General features: G+C 41.4%; 1 protein-coding gene across 2 annotated transcripts; it reads left to right on the top strand.

The window, feature by feature from the left end:
• Window positions 1-326: 326 nt before the first annotated feature.
• Window positions 327-15,812, top strand: FBXO5 (F-box protein 5). Of its 2 annotated transcripts, XM_019967615.2 has the most exons (5): window positions 331-1,136; window positions 6,985-7,702; window positions 9,552-9,642; window positions 10,412-10,594; window positions 11,270-15,812. In XM_019967615.2, the coding sequence occupies exons 1-5, from the start codon at window positions 1,034-1,036 to the stop codon at window positions 11,519-11,521; spliced, it is 1,347 nt and encodes a 448-aa protein (XP_019823174.2). In that variant the 5' UTR covers window positions 331-1,033; the 3' UTR covers window positions 11,522-15,812. The 2 variants fall into 2 exon arrangements, with proteins under 2 accessions (XP_019823175.2, XP_019823174.2); XM_019967616.2 differs by lacking the exon at window positions 10,412-10,594 and having other exon boundaries at window positions 327-1,136.
• Window positions 15,813-22,111: the final 6,299 nt, after the last annotated feature.

The raw sequence follows: 22,111 nt of genomic DNA, 5'->3' as shown, positions 1-22,111 counted from the left end.
AAACCCAGGAGAGTACAGTAGATATATATTTAATAAGCTTAAACGTCCGTGATTAAAGCAAGGTGGCTGAGGAACAATGGTCTAAAGTAAAAAAACAAACACGCTTACAAAAAAGCGACTGTCCCAGTCTCATCCCTTCAGCTCGGGCCCAAGGAGATTCAAGTCAGTCGGGGTCTCCCGCCACCGAGGAGGCAGGACCAGCTCCGCGCGCCTGAGGGACGCGGCCCCACCCACCGCTGCCCAGGGCTCTCCGCCTCCCCCGCCTCCTGAGAGAAACGCGGGGGACCCCAGCGCGCAAGCGCCAACCCGCCAACTCCAAGGCGGCCGCCCGCCACCAGCGCTTGCGCGAAAGCGCTGAGCAGGGGGAGGGGCGAAACTAGAAGGCGAGAGGAGCGCGCCTAAATCCTAGAGAGGCGGGCTAAGCCGAGCTGGGGGGAGGGTTCATCTTCCGGAAAGTCTGCATTCTCGGACAGTCAGGAGTCGCCGCTCATCAAACTCCCGCTGAAGAGATGACCGGAGGAAGTCGGCCGTGCTCTGCACCCATCGGAGCTGCTCAGACGCAAGCCGGAGCCGCCTTCAGGATGAAATTAGGACCCGCCGGAGGCCGGTCCCTCAGACTGCAGGAGAGCGTGGCGGGAACGCGCGTGCGTGGTAGGAGCCCTCCACGTGCGGCCGAGCCGAGGCCTCCCCGCGCTCCGAGGCCCCGCCCCGGCCCCGCCCCCGGCCTCCGCATCTTTCCGGACGAGAGGTGCTGGAGAGGGAGGAAGGAGGCTGGGCCTGGCGGCTCGGCCCCGCCTCGGCAGCCTCCCATTGGGCGCGAGTGAGGGGACGCCCTCCCGCCGCCCTCCCATTGGATCGCGCGTGTGAGCTGCGTGCCCCATTGGGCCGTGCAGATTTGGGCACCAAATTCAAAGATTTTAAAAGTACCAGCTGGCGCCTTTTGGAAGATAAGAGCTCTGAGAAGCTGGCCGCTTGCTCTCCTCCTGCGGCAGCAGCTCTCTCACCTGAGGCCGACTCCTCTCTTACCCCTGGCATGAGCCGGCGGCCCTGCAGCTGCTCCCTACGGCCGCTCTCCGGTTCCTGCCGCTGCAGCTACGGCACCCTGACAGCCGCCGGGCGCCCTTGCCCCTCGGACGGTGGGTGAGAGGAGAGGGTGCGAGCGGGGCGCGCCTTCCAGAAGGGGTGCCCGCGGGGGAATGACGGTGGCGGGATGTGGGGGGCGGTGGACAACAACCTGGACCCGACACCCTCCCGAGTCCAGCCGTGCGGCCCCTTCCTGGGTCTCGGGAGGGCGGACGGCGGTTCCCCCGGGACCTGGAGGAAGAAGGCAGGGGGGAGGCCGGAGAGGGGAAGCAGAGGTCCCGGGGCGGGATGGCCGGCGCGCCTGGGTCCAGCTGTGCCGGCGAGCCGGGGCGCCAGCCCCCCTGGGAGGTGCGGGTCGGGGCCTCCTCACCCTGGGCAGGGCTGCCTGCCTCCACCCCGCGGGCCCGGGCGCCAAATGCCCCCTGCCGCCCCTCCCCCACACCTGAGCCTCGGCGCTGACAGGGCCCGCGAGCCAGCGGCCCTCGGGGTCCAGCCGGGTGCCCGACCCCTCACTTCAGCGCCCCTTCTGCACTCCTGCCCCGCACTCAGGTCGGAAGTCAGTCCTCCCAGGTTTTCGCCACCTCAGTCTTCCCTGGCGGGCGCGGGAGATCGTGCTCGCTGTTATCTCCCGCCTCCTCCGCCGGTCCGCGCCCTGAGGGCCACCCCTCCGACCCCTCGGGATTTCCAGGGTCTCCCCTTCTCCAATGCCCGCCAAATGAAGGGACCCCTCTCATCGGGCCAAGGCTCTGTTGGGGATGTCTGAACAAAAACGTTTAATTTCTCCTTTTTTCCCTCCTTGAACCCAGTGAGTGACTCAGTCTCAAGGCCTGGACTGAAATGGAAGGAGGGAAAAGGGCATTTTTAATGCAGAAACCCCGAATTTGTCCAAATGTAGCTGATTTTGAAGAATTGGGGAAGATCATCTGAGAAGTGAAGAATTAGTTTGTTTTTTTTTTTCCCCTGTGCTTCTGGAGACCCAATCTTTTATTCCAGCTCTTGGGTGGAATGGAAGGCACCCAAATGAATGCTTAACTTTTATCCTCTTTGTTGCTGTCTCTTAAAAAGACCCAGCTGCATTCATTTTACTTTAGAAATTGTGAAAAATTTTAGAAGTTAACAACTTGATGGTGTATATTTGGTAAGCACTGAAAGACGGTCCTTTCTTTAGAAAAGGAATCTAGAAGACTCAAAAAATAATTTAACAGGTTAAGTCTTAGTCTAGAAATCCCTGACTCAAAACCCTCTGAAATTCTGGAGATTGGTGGCTTTAAGAAGGGATTTTTTTGGTTGCTTAACTTCGGTTGTCTACTACCTTGCCCCTCACGAGGGTATTTGCTGTCCCCTAGATTTTTTTCTATATTTGAAAATTTAAGAAAATGAAATGTAAAAATCTGTTGCGTTCAAATATTTCTGAAATAGGCTTTTCTAAAATATTCTCTTGGGGATTATGACTGATTTTTGCAGTTTATGGCAGCAGGTCTTGAGGTTCTTTTAAAGGACTAGCCATGCCTCATTGGTATTGGACACATGCTGGTTATCTTGTAGGTACTGGAGGTTGTAGTACTTAATTATTTAGCATTGGGATAGCTGTAAAGATTTTTTAACTTTAAGCACTATAGTCTTTTTAAGTATTATATTTTACTATGAAATGTTAAATCTACATTGGGAAGTTAAATAGAAGTTAACTTTGTACAGTTAACTACCTAATACCACTTTTTCATGATTGGACTATTGAGTTGGTAAATAAGAGGTTTTAAAAATGCAATGGTGAATCTTTACCAACTCCATGAGGTAGATATTATGGATATAGTATTTCCATTTTAAAGAAATTGAAAGACCAGTTCAATGTTCTAGATCACAAAATGGCAAAAGGCTGAGCCAGGACTTTCATTTGAAGTTGGATTTGATTCCTAGGGGAAAATATAATCTGAAATGCATAAGTCTGTGTAGAATGTATTTTGCCACTTTGAACATGTTCGTGATTTAAATATAAAGAATATGAAGGGTTTGGCTTACAAAAATAATATAGTGAAAATAGATTCTGTTTATTAAACTATATGTGATGGAAACTCCACCATGCATTTAGTCCAGTTTGGTTTTCTTACCTGCATTTTATACATGAGGAAACAAGCTTTAAGAGTTAACTTGCTCAGTTTTTTGTTTTTCACCTGAGATGCTCATGATTTAAACCCAGGGTATTCACATCTAATACAGTGTATCACCAACCTCTGTTGACTTTACCTTTCTGAAAAGATCTCAGATCTATTCAGTTATCTCTTATTTGCCCTGCGGTCATCCTAGTCTTGGGTATCCAACTCTAGACTCCTGTGATAAGCATTTCCAACTACCCTCCCTGCTTTCACTTGTATTGGATTAGCCAAGAAGTTTGTTCAAATTTTGTCACAGGAGAAGTTTTCAAGTTTTTCCACAGTGTCTTTTGAAAAAACCCAATGAACTTCTTGACCAACCCTATACCTTCCTATTCATATAATCCAATATTTTCCATAGCTGGCAATCATTTGTTTATTTATTTGTGTGTTTGTGTGTTAGTTGCACAGCCATGTTTGACTCTTTGCGACCTCACAGACTATTCTGCCAGGCTCCTCTGTCCATAGGACCATGGGATTCTCCAGGCAAGAATACTGGAGTGGATCTCCATTCCCTTCTCCAGAGATCTTCTCAACCCAGGAATCGAACCCTGGTCTCCTGCATTACAGGCAGATTCTTTACCGTTTGAGCTACAGGGAAATCCTAGTGTTAACCAGATGTCTCACTTAGAACCCCTCAGAGGCTCTTTATTACACAATGAATTAAACCAGTCTACCCTAAAAATCCTATAGCATTCTATATCTCTTCAACATTAATTTTCAATCCTTATCCCCCTATCGTATACTGAGTCACAGCCCTGCAGGCCTTCCTCTTCCTTGAAAGTTCAACACTTTTCCTTCCAGGGTCCATCTCTGTCTGGATTTTCACAAGGCTTTCAAGATACCAGGATTTCAAAAGATCTGTGGCTAGTTTCTTTCCTTCTCAAGACTCTGTCACTAAGTAGGCATTGGGTAAACGAAGTGGCAGAGCTAGACTCTCTATTGCTCATTCACTCAGTTGTGTCCAGCTCTTTGCGACCCCATGGACTGCAGCATGCCAGGCTTCCCTGTCCTTCACTGTCTTCTGGAGTTTGCTCAAATTCATGTCCACTGAATCAGTGATGCCATCCAACCATTTCATCCTCTGTCGTCCCCTTCTTCTGCTTTCAGTCTTTCACAGCATCGGGGTCTTTTGAGTCTGCTGTTCACATCAGGTGGCCAAAGTATTGGAGCTTCAGCTTCAGTCCTTGTAATGAATATTCAAGGTTGATTTCCTTTAGGATTGACTCTTAGTCCTCATCTTTCTGATTCAAGAGGTCTCCGAACTGTGAGCTTTATATATATATATATATATATATATATATATATATATATATATATACACACACACACACTTTTTTAATGATCCTTGTGACTCAGCTGGTAAAGGATCCACCTGCAATGCAGGAGACCTGCGTTTGATCCCTGGTTTGGGGAGATCCCCTGGAGAAGGGAAAGGCTACCAGTCCAGCATTCTGGTCTGGAGAAGTCCATGGGGTCACAAAGAGTCGGACATGACTGAGCGTTGGCTCACATTCTACCTCAGAGTTTTGAACATATGTTTGGGAATGTTGGAAATTGTTGACTTCTAAACAATTATAAAGTAGCTGAATCATTATTAGCTCTGAATTTAAGGAACTGTCCATACTCTTGAGAATAATGTTGAATGAACAGGGTTCTGTAGGATAGTCTTTCAGTAACTGAGTTGTAAAGGCAGCAGAGGAAGAATACCTTTGAAAAGAATTGAGTTTCTGAGATATAGTTTCAGGCCTCTTCCCTTTAGGATTTCCCAGGTGGTGCTAGTGGTAAAGAGCCTACCTGCCATTGCAGGAAACACAAAAGACGGGATTCTATCCCTGGGTCATAGAAGATCCCCAGGAGAAGGGCATGGCAACCCACTCCAGTATTCTTGCCTGGAGAATTCCATGGACAGAGGAGTCTGGTGAGCTATATGGTCCATAGGGTCACAAAGTGTGACACGACTGAACATGCCCATTCCCTTTAGGGAACTAAACAAAATAAAACGTGTCTTTGTTGGTGGTTTCTTTATCTTCAGATAACATGGGTGGTCTTAGCTAAATCATACTTAATTCCTTACTTGAGGCCAAAATGAAAATCTCAGAATTTTTTACTCTTTTCTGAGTACAAGGGAACAACTCAGAATAATTTGTTCTAGAGTTAGGGTTAATTGGGGGAATATTTATGTCCCTAAACTTTTAATTTAAACTTAATTAAAAGAAAGTTTCTATCTACAAGGTGTCCTTTAGCGCTTAGCATTTCTGTTCTAAGTAAAAACAGTAAATTCCATATAAACAGATTACCAATGTTTAGTACAGACTAAACATACTGACTGTACTTAGGTATATTTACTTATAGGGTAAATTGTTACCTACCTGTGATTGGTTTGCAGGAGGTATAGTATAGTAGATGGGGGGAGTACATTAGAAGCACATACAATCCATATACTCTGCCTTAAAAAATGCTAAACAGTTTTCTTAAACCCATCTACTATATTCCTTCCCAGCCACTATTGCCTGCTAGAAATCCTAATCATCTTTTAAAACAGCAGTTCTTAACTAAGAATGGGGGAGATTTGCCTCTGCTAACTTCCCCCACTCCAGTATTCTTGCCTGGAGAATCCCATGGACAAAGGAGCCTGGTGGGCTACAGTCCATGGGGTCGCAAAGAGTCGGATATGACTGAGCAACTAACACATACACCCACAACTTCCCCCTACTCCCAACATTTGGCAATAAATGGTTGCTGGAGACATTTTTTATTGTCCTGCTAGAGGAATAGTGACTGCTAATGGCATCAGATAGCTAAAAGTTACTAAACATCCTGCAACAGACAGGACAACCCTCAGCAAAATCATCCTGCCCCAGAAGTCACTAGTGTGGTTAATTTGTGCCTGTGTGCTTTGTCGCTTAGGCGGATTCTAAACACTACCATGGTGCCCCCTGGGAAACCCCCAGTGGTTAACTTACAAATGATTAAATTTATTGGCTCTTTAGTCCTTTCTCTAAACTTCCTATAGATTTTGTGATTAATTATTATAAGACTTAAAATTGTTGTTTAGTCACTAAGTTGTGTCCAGCTCTTTGCAACCCCATGGATTGTAGCACACCAGGCTCCCCTGTTCTTAGGTATTCCCAGAGTCTGCTCAAGTTCTTGTCCATTGAGTTGGTGATGCTATGTAACCATCTCATCCTCTGCCGCCCCCTTCTCCTTTTGCCTTCAGTCTTTCCCAGCATCAGGGTCTTTTCCAATGAGTCAGTTATAATAATTACTGACATTTAAATATATAAGTTTTTTGCAACTTTTATCAAAACTGTTTTGACCCTTATACATTCCGTCTTCCATTATCTTAACCATATTTCTAGAAGTATTTGATTTCTCTAGGGATGTCTCTTACCTCAGGCCCTACTCTTGATGCATCATATTTCCTTATTCTGTAAGCATAGACTATTTGTTAAATAGTCCCTTTTGTCACTATTTTCTATTCAGATACGACTCTAAAAGCCAGATGGTATAGTTACACCAGATTTAAAAGCAGACTGTACTGAAGTACTCCCTCAAGAATAAGATATATGTACTTATTAGGTTTTAGTAATATTTTCTCACATTATACTTGGATAATTTCATAGCTAATTTCATGGTAAGTACACAGTTCTGAAAGAATGCAAAGTGATTAAATCTGTATCCCAAAGTTAAAGAAGTAGTGATATATATGGAAATTTTTGCCATCGGGCGTAATGTTATGTTCTTTTTGTAGGTTGTAAAGAAGAAAGTTCCACTCTCTCTGTCAAAATGAAGTGTGATTTTAACTATAACCATGTTCATTCTGGAATTAAACCAGTAAAGCCTGATGACAGTAGAAGAAAAGGTTCCTACACTACTGCATATTTGGAAGGTTCTTATAAAGACTGCATTAAAGACTACGACAGGGTATCAGATGTTGGGTCCCCCGTTGTGAGCCCCAGGATTGTAGAACTTGAACCTGAAAGCAAGCCATTGCATAACAAGGAAAATCAACACATACAACAAACACTTGATAGTTCCAATAACATACAAGAACTAGAGACCAGCGGATGTTATGAAGACAGTGGCTACTCTTCATTTTCCCAACGAAGTGGCCTCAGTGAACATGAAGACAGTAGCCTTGCCCTGGTGGAAAGTTTCAATGACAGTCCACAATGCTGCCTGCTACAGACACAAAGCCCAGACCAGTATCCCAACAAAAACTTGCTGCCAGCTCTTCATTTTGAAAAAGTGGTTTGTTCAACGTTAAAAAAAAATTGTAAACGAAATCCTAAAATAGATTGGGAGAAGCTGAAGGAATTTATATCCAGTGGAAATTTTAGACTACAGAATATAATTGGTAGGAAAATGGGCCTCGAATGTGTAGATATTCTCAGTGAACTCTTTCGAAGAGGACTCAAACATCTCTTAGCAAATATTTTAACACAACTCAGTGAGATGGACTTAATCAAGTAAGTATTGTTGCTCTGAGTGTATGTATTAGTATAATCCGTGAATATTTTTGTTAGATAGCTCAGCACTACCAGCTCATGCAAAGATAGTAGTGTAGTCTTGCACTGTAGTTTTAATTGAGGTGATGAAAGTATGCTTTTAATCCAGTTACTTCAAATTTCATATTATGCTAGTGAAAGCTATTTCTGTTAGGATCTTTGTTTCTTTTGGTTCTGAAATTGTTCATATCTAAGCTACATCTTCTGGTCATAACTATAAAAACAACAGCCTAGGGGTCTGCTGTACAGGTCCAATGGGAATTTGATTTTTGTCGCACTTGAAAGTATGAAGTAATTATTTCTGTTCTTTTTAGACCATTTTCAAGTTTAAAAGTGATAAAAATGCAGAAACATACAAATGGGTCTGATTATGACTATTTCTTAGAAACGTTTTACTGACTGCCCTTTCCTCTTTATCCAACCAGAGAAAACCTTTTAGGATGAGATAACAGAGAATTGCCATTGGAGAAGGCAATGGCAACCCACTCCAGTACTCTTGCCTGGAAAATCCCATGGACCGGGGAGCCTGATGGGCTGCCATCTATGGGGTTGCATAGAGTCGGGCACGACTGAAGCAACTTAGCAGCAACAGAGAATTAGGGCTTCCCTAGTGGACAGAGGAGCCTGGTAGCCTGCAGTCCATGGGGTCACTAGAAGTCAGGCACAACTGAGCAACTTCACTTTCACTTTTCACTTTCATGCACTGGAGAAGGAAATGGCAACCCACTCCAGTGTTTTTGCCCGGAGAATCCCAGGGACGGCAGAGCCTGGTGGGCTGTCGTCTATGGGGTCGCACAGAGTTGGACACAAATGAAGCGACTTAGCAGCAGCAGCAGTAGTGGCTCAGTGGTAAAGAATCCACCTGCCAATGCAGAAGACTTGGGTTTAGTCCCTGGGTCGGGAAGATTTGGAGAAGGAAATGGTAACCCACTCCAGTATTCTTTTTTTTTTTTTTTTTTTTTTTTTAATTTTAGGCTACTAACTTTACAGTATTGTAGTGGTTTTTGTCATACATTGACATGAATCAGCCATGGGTATACATGTGTCCCCCATCCTGAACCCCTCTCCCCATCCCACTCCAGTATTCTTGACTGGGAAATCCCATGGACAGAGGAACCTGGCGGGTTGTAGTCCATGGGATCGCAAGAGTTGACACAACTTGGCAACTAAACAACAATTGAGAAAATGATTATCCAGAGTATTGGATTAGATTGCCTCCAACTTGGTTCATTTTTGGCTTTTTGAAAAAATTTCAGGAGTACTCTTTGTTACTTTACGCTGGTCCATGAAATATAACTGAACCAAAACAGGCACAAGTATTGATTTTTATTATTGACTAGCTTCTTGAGGGATAATCAACATCACAACATTTTTGTTAACAAAATGGATTTTTTAAATTGATTTCTACTAGTAGCAATGTGTCACATGTTTGAAATTTGTCTAATGTTAATAAATAGCTATATACACAATGGAGTTTCCGATTTGATATTTGTGGATATTGTGAAAAAATGAAGTGTTGGGGTTCCTAAGCCTAGATCTACTTAGAATTACTTGATGGTGAACTTTTTAAAAGGTTGGGGGCGGGGGGGAGCTCGAGCCCTGGCTCCCATTTTAGACCAACTAAACCCAAGTGACGGCATGGGCCATCCTTAAATCTTAAGTGCGTGCCACAGGCAGTTCTAAGTATAGTCAGGTTTATGAAGCACTGCTAATAGAAATTTCTTTTTTGCACTGGTTGTGTTTCTGTAATAGATTCATCTTAGCCTTCATGGTGCTTAATTGTTCCCTTTATAATCATTTATTTTTCCAGTGTGTCTAAAGTGAGCACAACTTGGAAGAAGATTCTGGAAGATGACAAGGTGGCATTACAATTGTATAATAAAGCAATACAAAGAATTACTGTAAGTCTATGCAGTTGTTTTAAGATATAACAGCTAGTGCTCTCTACCTTTGAAATGGGAGAGGGAAATAGTAAAGATAACAGATCTGGAAATCCTTTACATTCATAACTCATTAAAAGAAAATACAAAGATAAAGGGGCTGGGATTTTATCTGTTACAAAGTAGTAAAATTATCTACATATAGAAGATTTTTAGTGTAGGAAGGGAATTCACTCACTTTGCAAAATACTTAGTAACTTTGGAGATGTTTCTGAGAATAAAGATCAACACACGATTAAAATTTCAGACTTAGGAGTTGGCAGACTAAGGTCGAGTGTTGCTTAAATTCTCCAGGTTCAGTTTCTTTATCCATAAGCTGGTGTTAATGAAAAATTTTCTACCTCAATAGATTGTTTTGAATCCTTTCACAGCACTGATGTGACACTTGAATGTGACTATTGCCATCTACTGGTGGGTAGGAAGAATGACCTTTTGTTCTGGGGGTAGTGCTTTATAAATCATGTATTAAATGCTGGGTACTAAGCATGTAAAGTTGCTTTCTCACAGTTTCTGATTCGTAGTTTCTCTCAGTAACTTAGTTGTTAGGCTTTAAATGTTTGAATAGTTGTGGGTGGCTGTGCTTACACACATGCAGGTAAATTGAATACAGGAATAAATCCTTTATATTCTCATTTGCCCTTTTTTACATGTATAAACATGATAAAAATTTCTGATTATTGAGAATATAGGAGGATAATTTTTAATCCTATTCAAACTTTTTTTTAATTAGGAAAAAAACATTAAGTTTTCACCACACGCTTCGACCAGAGAGTATGTTTTATTCAGAACCCCTTTAGCATCTGTGCAAAAATCAGCAACCCAGACTCTCCCCAAAAAAGATGCTCGAACTAAGTTACCTGATCCAGGTGATCAGAAACATTCTACTTACAGTCGACACAGTGAATTCTCTGAGGTAATTTTTTGTTTATCAATAAATTGGAAACGAGGTATTTATTGTTAAAAGGATTTAGAGTAAGAAAACCGTTTATGACTCAAGTAATCAAATTAGGAAAGTACACAGAGATGTCTTTCTATGCCAAAAATAATAGACATTATTTGGCATTGTTTATGACAGTTCAGTGGTGTTGAGCTCTAATTTAGAAACACTTAAGAGAATAAGGAGAAACCTTGAAGTTTCTTCTAAAACTTAAATACTACATTTCACAATTATTGCCTTTGATAACTGAGGAAGAGAGAGCTAAGCAAAAAGTCAATTTTATCAGGCACTACATAGATAGGGAAACATGGTAACCTTCATAGCTATATAAAGGTAAATGCCATATAATGTGAAAGGTTTTTTTTTTAAAGAAAAGCTAGAGGTAAAAGAGCAACCAACTCCTGGTTCCACAGAAAAGGTGGCATTGATGTGTGAGTAGCGTTTATGAATTAGAGCGTATTTGTAGCTTAATGCTACAATAACCACTGGGTCAGTTGACAGTGGTCTGTTCCCACGTTGAGCAGTAAGATCCTGAAAGGCAGGAGTTGTGTTGGTGCTCTAATACGTGTATTGGGGAAGCGCCCTTGTTTTGACTAGCTAAATTACATTCAGTTCTTAGTAAAATACGTGTATGGATTTTCTTCTTTCTAGGTCGCCAAAACTTTGAAAAAGAATGAAAGCCTTAAAGCCTGTATTCGCTGTAATTCACCTGCAAAATATGATTGCTATTTACAACGGGCAACCTGTAAACGAGAAAGCTGTGGATTTGATTATTGTACAAAGTGTTTGTGTACTTATCATACCACCGAAGACTGTTCAAATGGCAAGCCCCTAAAAGCCAGTTATAAAATGGGTCCTGTGCCTGGTACTAAGAAAAGCAAGAAGAATTTACGACGGTTATGATTGCTTATTACATCAATTGAGATCGATCATGAAGGCTAGTTAGAAAAATGTTAGGTTTTAACTAAAAAAAAAAAAAAATGTATTGTGATGTTCAATTTTATGTTGAAATCAGTGTAATACATGGGATTTTTCCCTTCAGTGAAAAAAGAGGGTACACAACTTATTAAAATATTTTACAATTTAATAGTGAAAAAATTTAAAATTCTCAATGTAAATCAGAAAATATAAATATTTTAAGGAAAAAAGGGGAACTATGATGATTGTGATTCAGAGGTAAAATAAAATTCATTCCATTTTATGGCAAAGGAAGACCATGTCATTTTACCTCAACAGTCTTAAAAGTAAATCTTCTTTACCATCTATTAACATTATTTTATTTGCTTTACCAAATTAATAATATCTACTGAAATATCAGCTTCTGGTGTCTCCATGTAAATGTCTCGTCACCTTTGTTTTACCTCTTTTTTAGAGTGTATTTCCCAAAAAAGTATCCTTGGTGAAGTTTTGCTTGTTTTCCTTATTTGTAAAGTTTGAATGTTTTAATATTTTGTACATATGTACATATTTCTGTGTTTTTTATGTCAGAGTAAGAAAATACATGTCTTTTGTATATATATGTAAGTAATTTTTTTCCTATTATGAATAAAATTGTTACAAGCTTGATAAATAATGTGAATCTTTTATGTAGGTAAACATTTAAATCTTAGAAACAGCTGAAGAAGCTGTAGGAGACTGACGTGTGGAAAGGCATTGAGTGGGTCTTTGTCTCCTTATGGGAACCTTGTGAGATTGTCGTTCAGTCACTAAAGTGAAAGTGAAGTTGCTCAGTTGTGTCCGACTCTGCGATCTCATGGACTGTAGCCTACCAGGCTCCTCTGTCCATGGGGCTTTCCAGGCAAGAGTTCTGGAGTGGTTTGCCATTTCCTTCTCCAGGGGATCTTCCCATCAGGGGTCAAACCCAGGTGTCCCGCACTGTAGGCAGATGCTTTACCGTCTGAGCCACCAGGGAAGATCATCTAATCAGTCACTAAGTCCTGTCCAACTCTGCAACCCCATGGACTACAGCACGCAAGGATCCTTTGCCCTCTACTGTCTCCTGGAGTTTACTCAAACTTGTAGAATTACATATTCCAATTTCAATTTTCTTGCCACCCAGTATCTTAGTAGTGGAATTGGGTCTTGAAATAAGCATTTCAAGATGGATCAAAGCAAGATCATAAAACACACTTTGGGAAATTCTGGTGTATTCATTCATTCATTGCTTTTTCACTATCAAGAGGCTCTTCAGTTTTTGTTTTCTTTCTGCCATAAGGATGGTGTCATCTGCACATCTGAGGTTATTGATATTTCTCCCGGCAATCTTGATTCCAGCTTGTGCTTCCTCCAGCCTGGCATTTCTCATGATGTACTCTGCATATGAGTTAAATAAGCAGGGTGACAATAGGCAGCCTTGACGGACTACCTTAGCAATTTGGAACCAGTCTGTTGTTCCAATGTTGGGTTCTAATTGTTCTTGACCTGCATACAGGTTTCACAGGAGGCAGGTCTAGTTGTTTTCCCTAATTGAAGTCTGAATTTTGCAATAAGAAACTCATGATCTGAGCCACAGTCAGCTCCAGCTATAATTTTTGCTTAGTGTGTAGAGCTCCATCTGCTGCAAAGAATGTAATTTGGTATTGACCGTCTGGTGATGTCCATGTTTAGTTTGTCTCTTGTGTTGGAGGAGGGTGGTGTTTGCAATGACCAGTGTTTTTGATTCAGATTACCTTGATTCATCTCAATCAATGGGCTTCTTAGAGGCTTAAGGGCTTTGCCCTTGATCTCAACAGGAAACCAAGATAGAGGATTTATCTTAAATGGATTATCTTAAATGGGTGTGTCTTTCTAATGGAATAAAATCTCCAATGAAATTAACAATGGTTTTCTTAAAGGAACTTTCAACAAACAAAAGCATTAAAGTATGTAATTTGACATACACATGCATGAAGCCATCACTTGCCAGATGAAGGTAATGAATATTATCATTTTTTCCTGCCCATTTGTAATCCCTCCTGTTAGTCCCCAGGCAATCAGTGATCTGTCACTGTAGATTACTTTGTCTTTTCTAGAATTTTCTATAAATGAAATCACTTTGTACTATGTGACTACTTTCAATGAATATTACTTTTGAGTTTCATCCATTTTATGTGCACAGTAATTCATCCTTTCTCTTAATAAGAAATACACTGTCGGATATGCCAGTTTGTTTACATGTATGTTCACCCTGGTAGTTGGATGTTTGGATTTTTCACCCATTTTTTTGCTACCAGAAATGAAGGTGTTAAAATCATTTATATATAAGTCTTTGCAAGTTGTATTCTTTAATTTCTCTTGGCAAATATCGAGAGGGGCTTCCCTGGTAGCTCAGCTGGTAAAGAATCTGGCTGCGATGCAGGAGTTCCGTTCAGCTCAGTCGCTCAGTCGTGTCCGACTCTTGGCGACCGCATGAATCACAGCACGCCAGGCCACCCTGTCCATCACCAACTCCCAGAGTTCACTCAAACTCAAGTCCATCAAGTCGGTGATGCCATCCAGCCATCTCATCCTCTGTCGTCCCCTTCTCCTCCTGCCCCCAATCCCTCCCAGCATCAGAGTCTTCCAATGAGTCAACTCTTCGCATGAGGTGGCCAAAGAATTGGAGTTTCAGCTTTAGCATCAGTCCTTCCAAAGAACACCCAGGACTGATCTCCTTCAGAATGGACTGGTTGGATCTCCTTGCAGTCCAAGGGACTCTCAAGAGTTCTCCAACACCACATTTAAAAAGCATCAATTCTTCGGCGCTGAGCTTTCCTCACAGTCCAACTCACATCCATACCTGACCACTGGAAAAACCGTAGCCTTGACTAGACGAACCTTTGTTGGCAAAGTAATGTCTCTGCTTTTGAATATGCTTATCTAGGTTGGTCATAACTTTCCTTCCAAGGAGTAAGCATGTTTTAATTTCATGGCTGTAATCACCATCTGCAGTGATTTTGGAGCCCAGAAAAATAAAGTCTGACACTTTCCACTGTTTCCCCATCTATTTGCCATGAAGTGATGGGACCAGATGACATGATCTTAGTTTTCTGAATGTTGAGCTTTAAGCCAACTTTTTCACTCTCCTCTTTCACTTTCATCAAGAGGCTTTTTAGTTCCTCTTCACTTTCTGCCATAAGGGTGGTGTCATCTGCATATCTGAAGTGATTGATATTTCTCCTGGCAATCTTGATTCCAGCTTGTGCTTCTTCCAGCCCAGCGTTTCTCATGATGTTATAAGTTAAATAAGCAGGGTGACAATACACAGCCTTGACATACTCCTTTTCCTATTTCGAACCAGTCTGTTGTTCCATGTCCATGCAATGCAGGAGACCCCAGTTCAATTCCTGGGTCAGGAAGATCCACTGGAGAAGGGATAGGCTACCCACTCCAGTATGCTTGTGCTTCCCTTGTGGCTTACCTGGTAAAGAATCCACCTGCAATGCAGGAGACCTGGGTTTGATCCCTGGGTTGGGAAGATTCCCTGGAGAAGGGAAAGGCTACTCACTCCAGTATTCTGGCCTGGCCTGGAGAATTCCATGGACAGTGTGTAGTCCACAGGGTCACAAAGAGTTGGACACGACTGAGCAACTCTCACTTTTGCTTTCCAATATCTAGTAGTAGAATGTTTGGGCTATATAGTCATTATATGTTTAACTTTTTTAAGAAAATACCAAAATGTTTCCAAAGTGACTACTATTTTATTTATTTTCGGCTGCACTGGATCTTCGTTTCTGCGCTTGTTCTTTCTCTCGTTGCGGTTAGCAGGAGCTACACTTTCTTTGCAGCACCCAGACTTCTCATTTCAGTGGCTTGTCTTGTTGCAGAGCAGGATCTCTGTGGCGCACAGGCTCAGCAGTTGTGGCTCATGCCCTTAGTTGCCCCTCAGCATGTGGAATCTTCCCTGATCAGGAATCAAACTTGTCCCCTGCATTGGCAGGTGAATTCTTAGCCATTGGGCCACCAGGGAAGTCAATGAGTACTATTTCATATTCTCACAAGGAGTGTATGAGAGTCCCATTTATGTCATGTGCTCATCAGCACACGGTATAGTCTGTCTTTAATTTTAGCCTTTGAATGTGTTTGTAGCAGTATCTCATTGTGGTTTTAATTTACATCTCCCTGATGATGTTTGCCATTGTTATTTGCCATCGTACATTTTCTTTGGTCAAGTGTCTATCAAATCATTTGTGTGTTATTATTGGTATTTGAGAGTATACAGTCGGTACAAGTGTTTTATCAGAGTTTGTCTTATCTTTCATTTTCCTAGTGTCTTTGGAAGAGTTTTTATTTTTGATCATATATAAATTATTAACATTTGTCTTTAACTCATCATGCTTTGAGTGTTACATCTCAGAACTTTGCCTAACCTCAAAACCCTGACATAAATCAAAGCAGGATTCTCTATGAACCACCTCCCAGAGTAATGGAAATAAAAGCAAAAATAAACAAATTGGACCTAATTAAACTTAAAACCTTTTGCACAGTGAAGGAAACTATAAATAAGGTGAAAAGACAGCCTCCAGAATGGGAGAAAATAATAACAAAGCAACTGACAATTAATCTCAAAAATATACAAGCAGCTCAAGTAGCTCAATACCAGAAAAACAGCCCAATCAAAAAATGGGCCAAAGAACTAGATAGACATTTCTCCAAAGAAGACATGCAAATGGCTAACAAACACGTGAAAAGATGCTCAACATCACTCTATCACAGAACTGCAAATCAAAACAGCAATGAGGTACCATCTCATGCCAGTCAGAATGGCTGCTATCAAAAAGACTACAAACAATAACTGCTGGAGAGGGTATGGAGAAAAGGGAACCCTCTTACACTGTTGGTGGGAATGGAAACTAGTACAGCCACTCTGGAGAACAGTGTGGAGATTCCTTAAAAAACTAAATAGAACTGCCGTATGACCCAGCAATCCCACTGCTGGGCATACACACTGAGGGAACCAGAATTGAAAGAGACACGTGTACCCCAATGTTCATCACAGCACTGTTTACAATAGCTAGGACATGGAAGCAAGCTAGAGGTCCATCAGCAGACGAATGGATAAGAAAGCTGTGGTACATATACACAATGGAATATTACTCAGCTATTAAAAAGAATGCATTTGAATCAGTTCTTATGAGGTGGATGAAACTGGAGTCTATTATACAGAGTGAAGTAAGCCAGAAAGAAAAACACTAATACAGTATACTAACACATACATATGGAATTTAGAAAGATGGTAACAATGATTCTACATGCGAGACAGCAAAAGAGACACAGATGTAAAGAACAGACTTTTGCACTCTGGGAGAAGGCAAGGGTGGGATGATTTGAGAGAATACCATTGAAGCATGTATATTACCATATGTGAAATAGATCGCCAGTCCAGGTTCGATGCATGAGTCAGGCCGCTCAGGGCAGGTGCACTGGGACAACCCTAAGGGATGGGGTGGGGAGGGAGGTGGGAAGGGGCTTTGGGATGGGGGACACATGTACACCCATGGCTGATTCATGTCAATGTATAACAAAAACCACTACAATATTGTAAAGTAATTAGCCTCCAATTAAATAACTTAATTAAAAAAAAACTAATTTGCCTAACTTAAGAGCATACATATCTTTCTCCTTTGTTTTCTTCTAGAAGCTTTATAGTTTTAAAATTCATATTTAGGTCTGTGGTCCATCTGCAGTTTACATTTGGAATGTAGTGGGAGGTATCATTTGAAATGAGTGTCCACTTGCTCCAGCATCATTTGTTGACAAGACTCATTTCTTGTCAACTGAAATGTCTTTGCATCTTGGTCAGAAATCAATTTTACATAAACATGAGGGACTATTTCAGGACTCTGTACTGTTTAATTGACCTATTTGTCTCTTGAACTCCAAAACCACACTGCCTTGATCACTAATAAGTCTTGGAATGAAGTAGTGACAGTCCTTTTCTATTTAAAATTTTTTTTCAAAGTTGTCTATCATAGATCCTTTTTATTTCTACATAAATTTTATAATTAGCTTGTTAATTTCTACAAACATACAAATTGCGATTTTGATTGAGCTTGCAATGCACCTATTCATCTATTGGATTAGATGAGAAGGAGAGAATTGTCATCTTGACAGCACTGAGTTTTCCAACTTGTGTACATAGTCGTTCTTCCATTTACATCTTTTAAAATGTCTCTTAGCAGTTTCGTCTTTTAATTGTCATGTCTTGCACATCCTATGTCAGATTTATTCCTAAGTTTTATATATTAATGCTATTGTAAATGGTGTCTTTAATTTCAGTTTTCAATTATTCATTGTTAATATATTGAACTGTAATTGACTGAACTTGTAGTCCGCAACCTTGCTAAACTCAGTTATGGGATTTTCTATGTAGATGATCAATGTTTTCTGAAAATTAGGACAGCTTTATTTCTGCCATTACAGTCTATATGCATTTATTTCATTTTCTTGCCATATTATAATGTCTTAAATCTTCAGTAAAATGTGAATAGAAGAGCCTTTAAAATATCCTTTGTGAACCCAGCCTCTTGGTGTTTACAGCTTTGTGTAATCTCCTTCTACACTCCCTCAGGTTTGGTCTACATGACTAACAGACTACAGCAGAAGTGATGGCATGTCACTTTCAAGTCTATGTTGTAAAAGACATGGTAATTTCTACCTCCCTTTATTTCTCTCATCAGCCACTGGGGGAAGGTCCGTTGTCAGCAGCCTAGAGAGGCCCACACTGTGAGGAACTAAGGTCTTTGAAAGAATTGAGTCTGTGAGTCGTCTTGAAAGTAGGTCTTCCAGTTCCAGTTCAGACTTCAAATTTTAGTCCCTGTTGACATCCTGAGTACAAACTGAGTCACCCAACTAAACTGATCCCAAATTCCTGAACTCCTGAGATAATAAATGTTTATCATTTTAAGTCCCATAGTTTGAGAATGATTTGTTATGCAATTATAGACAACAAATGCAAAGTGGGCACCCCTTTCTAGGAACCCTGGACTAGAGAAAGGGGAGTAGAAGTCTTTCCTTACACCGTTCAATTAGCTGCACTAATCATTTTTAAGAATGTCAAGTCCTCCCCAGGGCTCTGAGATGTGTAATTACCTGACCTGAAATCAACATTAATATGACCACAGGAGGCTAAGCCATCTTGCAGCTGTGTAGAATGTCCCTGAATAAAGAACACATACTCCAGCACCAAAATAGATCACCAAAATGGACTATTGTAAGTCTGCTACAGAAAGGAGAAGGAATAACTTACAGGTGTTAGTGCTTTCATGGTGACTGATACATGGGGTATTTTTTTTAATGATTCCTTTATTTATTTTTTTTTTTTACAGAAAGTCACACTACTGGCTTTAAGCTTCCTAAAATGTCTTTGTGTTCTGGTATCCAGGGAAACCCTATATGTTTTATGGATTGAATCTAAATAAATGTTATGTCAAAAGATTTCTTGGGATTCCCCTGGTGGTCCAGTGGCTAAGACTCTACTCCCAATTCTGTGGGCCCCTGTCAATTTCTGTTCAGGGAACTAGATCCTACATACCTCTGCAATTAAAAAGATCCTGCATGCTGCAATAGAGATCAAAAATCCTGCATGTGACAACTAAGACATGGAGCAGCCAAACAAATAAAAATGAATAAATCCTTAAAAAAAAAAAAGAGAGATTTCTTAGGTGGTTCATGTTGTGGCAAGAATCCATAACTACATTCAGAAGGGCCCTTGAGCTGACCCTGGTCACACTCGGTCTCTCCTGGGAGCTAGTCTCCTAAATGACCGCCTTCACATGGCTTCTCTGGTCGAGAAAGTGAGCAGTCTGTACTCTCAGAGTCACTCTTGGCGACTCTAACACAGTGCTGGGGCCAGTTGGTATTTCTGATTACTTAAAGCAACCATCTAGTGGCAAATGCTGCTTCACTGAGGCTTTTATTCTGACAAAGAAAGTTGTTGGCAGCTCTGCAGTAGTTCTGTCATCATTTAAATGGTAGAGATTATATTCTTGGATTTCTGCTAAAATCTCAATGTGTTCATAGGCACTGGCCTTGTGTGAGTGTTTGCTTTGTCATATTCCACTGGAGCAAATACCATACTCATATATTAGCACTAAAGCCTTGCCTGCCTTTCACCAGGGTTCGTGTTAAAATGTTACCTGACACCCAGAGTTTGGTATTTCCATATCCTCTACCTGGCTGAGAAGTTTGTCAAGCCCGGTTCATACAACTCAAGGGTCTGCCTGAAAGATTGCATATGAGAGCAACAATGATAGTTCCTCCATCATTACTTAAAATTTAAGAAATTGAAGCTACTTTCTTGAAATCATAATCGTACCTTGACTGCTTGGAGTTGTACCCTTTTTCTCAAATTCGGCTTCAACATTGTAAATAGCACTATGCCACTAGATGGCGCTCTTACAACATCACACCCCAATTTGTTCATTCCTGTGAAGTTTAATGTAAAAATGGATGAAACAATGTTACTGCTTTTCTATTCTATCTGTACTATCAGATTATAGTATAAAGCCCACAACATAGTGTTTATCTAGGATCCGTTCAGTTCAGTTCAGTCATTCAGTCGTGTCCGACTCTTTGCCACCCCATGAATCGCAGCACGCCAGGCCTCCCTGTCCATCACCAACTCCTGGAGTTTACTCAAACTCATGTCCATCGAGTCGGTGATGCCATCTAGCCACCTCCTTCTCCTGCCCCCTTCTCCTCCTGCCCCCAATCCCTCCCAGCATCAGGGTCTTTTCCGATGAGTCAACTCTTCGCATGAGGTGGCCAAAGTACTGGAGTTTCAGTTTTAGCATCAGTCCTTCCAATGAACACCCAGGACTGATTTCCTTTAGAATGGACTGGTTGGATCTCTTTGCAGTCCAAGGGACTCTCAAGAGTCTTCTCCAACACCACACTTCAAAAGCATTAATTCTTCAGTGGCAGCTTTCTTCACAGTCCAACTCTCACATCCATACATGACCACTGGAAAAACCATAGCCTTGACTAGACGAACCTTTGTTGGCAAAGTAATGTCTCTGCTTTTCAATATGCTATCTAGGTTGGTCATAACTTTCCTTCCAAGGAGTAAGCGTCTTTTAATTTCATGGCTACAATCAATATCTGCAGTGATTTTGGAGCCCAGAAAAATAAAGTCTGTCACTGTTCCCACTGTTTCCCCATCTATTTGCCATGAAGTGATGGGACCAGATGCCATGATCTTCGTTTTCTGAATGTTGAGCTTTAAGCCAACTTTTTCACTCTCCTCTTTCACTTTCATCAAGAGGCTTTTTAGTTCCTCTTCACTTTCTGCCATAAGGGTGGTGTCATCTGCATACCTGAGGTATTGATATTTCTCCTGGCAATCTTGATTCCAGCTTGTGATAGGTAGCTATAAATTATTTACCTTTTGGTCTCAGGTATAAAGAATGAAAGACTTCCTTATTTTCAAAACTTACGTCCACTATTTATATTCAAAGCTGAGATCTGCAACTGGCCAATGCAGTAGCCACAGGAAGCTGGCAAACACTTGAAATGTGGCTCATTCAAATCCAAAAGGAGATGAGCTGCAAATGTAAAATACACCCCAGGTATCAAAGACTTGATATGAAGAAAAACAAAATCTCATGAATAAGTTGTATACTGACTACTTGTTGAAATAATGATATACTAGGTTAAATAAAATACTATAAAATACATTTTGCCTATTTCTTTTAATAATTGTTAGTGTGGCAACTAGAAAATGTTAAATCACATATGCGGCTCGCATTATGTTTCTGTTGGACAGCACTGGTCTAAGATCACACAACAAACATGTAGCTGAAGAATCTTTTCTGGCTCCATAGCCCAAACAGATCACACTCTAGTACCCTAGTATCTAGATCTTCCATACTCTAAAAATAAGTTTATTCTAGGTATAAGGATAGGGCATCCCTCTAGGCTCAGCTGGTAAAGAATCCGCCTGCCATGGTGGAGATCTGGGTTCGATCCCTGGGTTGGGAAGATCCCCTGGAGAAGGGAAAGGCTACCCATTCCAGTATTCTGGCCTGGAGAATTCCATGAACTGTACAGTCTATGGAGTTGCAGAGTCGGACACGACTGAGTGACTTTCACTTTCACTTTCAGGTGGAGAGAGAAGAGGGTATTTGCTGGAAAATGAGGGACTAAAGGTCATTTAAATTGACTTGGATACTTTTCTCCAGAGCCCCCAACACTCATGGTTTGTCAGCAACTTGCTCCTCATCTGACCTCTGCCCTTTCCTCACTCTCAAACTAACAGGTCACCTCTCATACCAATGAAGGCCAGGTCCTATCTCCCCGTCACACAGCAAGTGTTTATTAAATATTTGTGGAAGAAATGAATAAAAAGAATGACTGACTGTGGTTTTAGGCTGGCATCTGTGGAAGTCAATGAGTAGAACTGAACTTGGGCTTTGCCTCCACATCACTGCTGGAACCTTCTGTGACCCTTTCCCCAGGAATAAGCTTTTCCTTTCTTCCAGAGCTTTGAGGGCTATAGGGATCCTATAGTTTGAGGTTTGCAAAAACACGGTTTTG

Source organism: Bos indicus, chromosome 9, assembly GCF_029378745.1.
Source record: "Bos indicus isolate NIAB-ARS_2022 breed Sahiwal x Tharparkar chromosome 9, NIAB-ARS_B.indTharparkar_mat_pri_1.0, whole genome shotgun sequence".
Taxonomy (NCBI): Eukaryota; Metazoa; Chordata; class Mammalia; order Artiodactyla; family Bovidae; genus Bos; species Bos indicus.
This window is presented reverse-complemented; position numbering and strand designations above follow the sequence as displayed.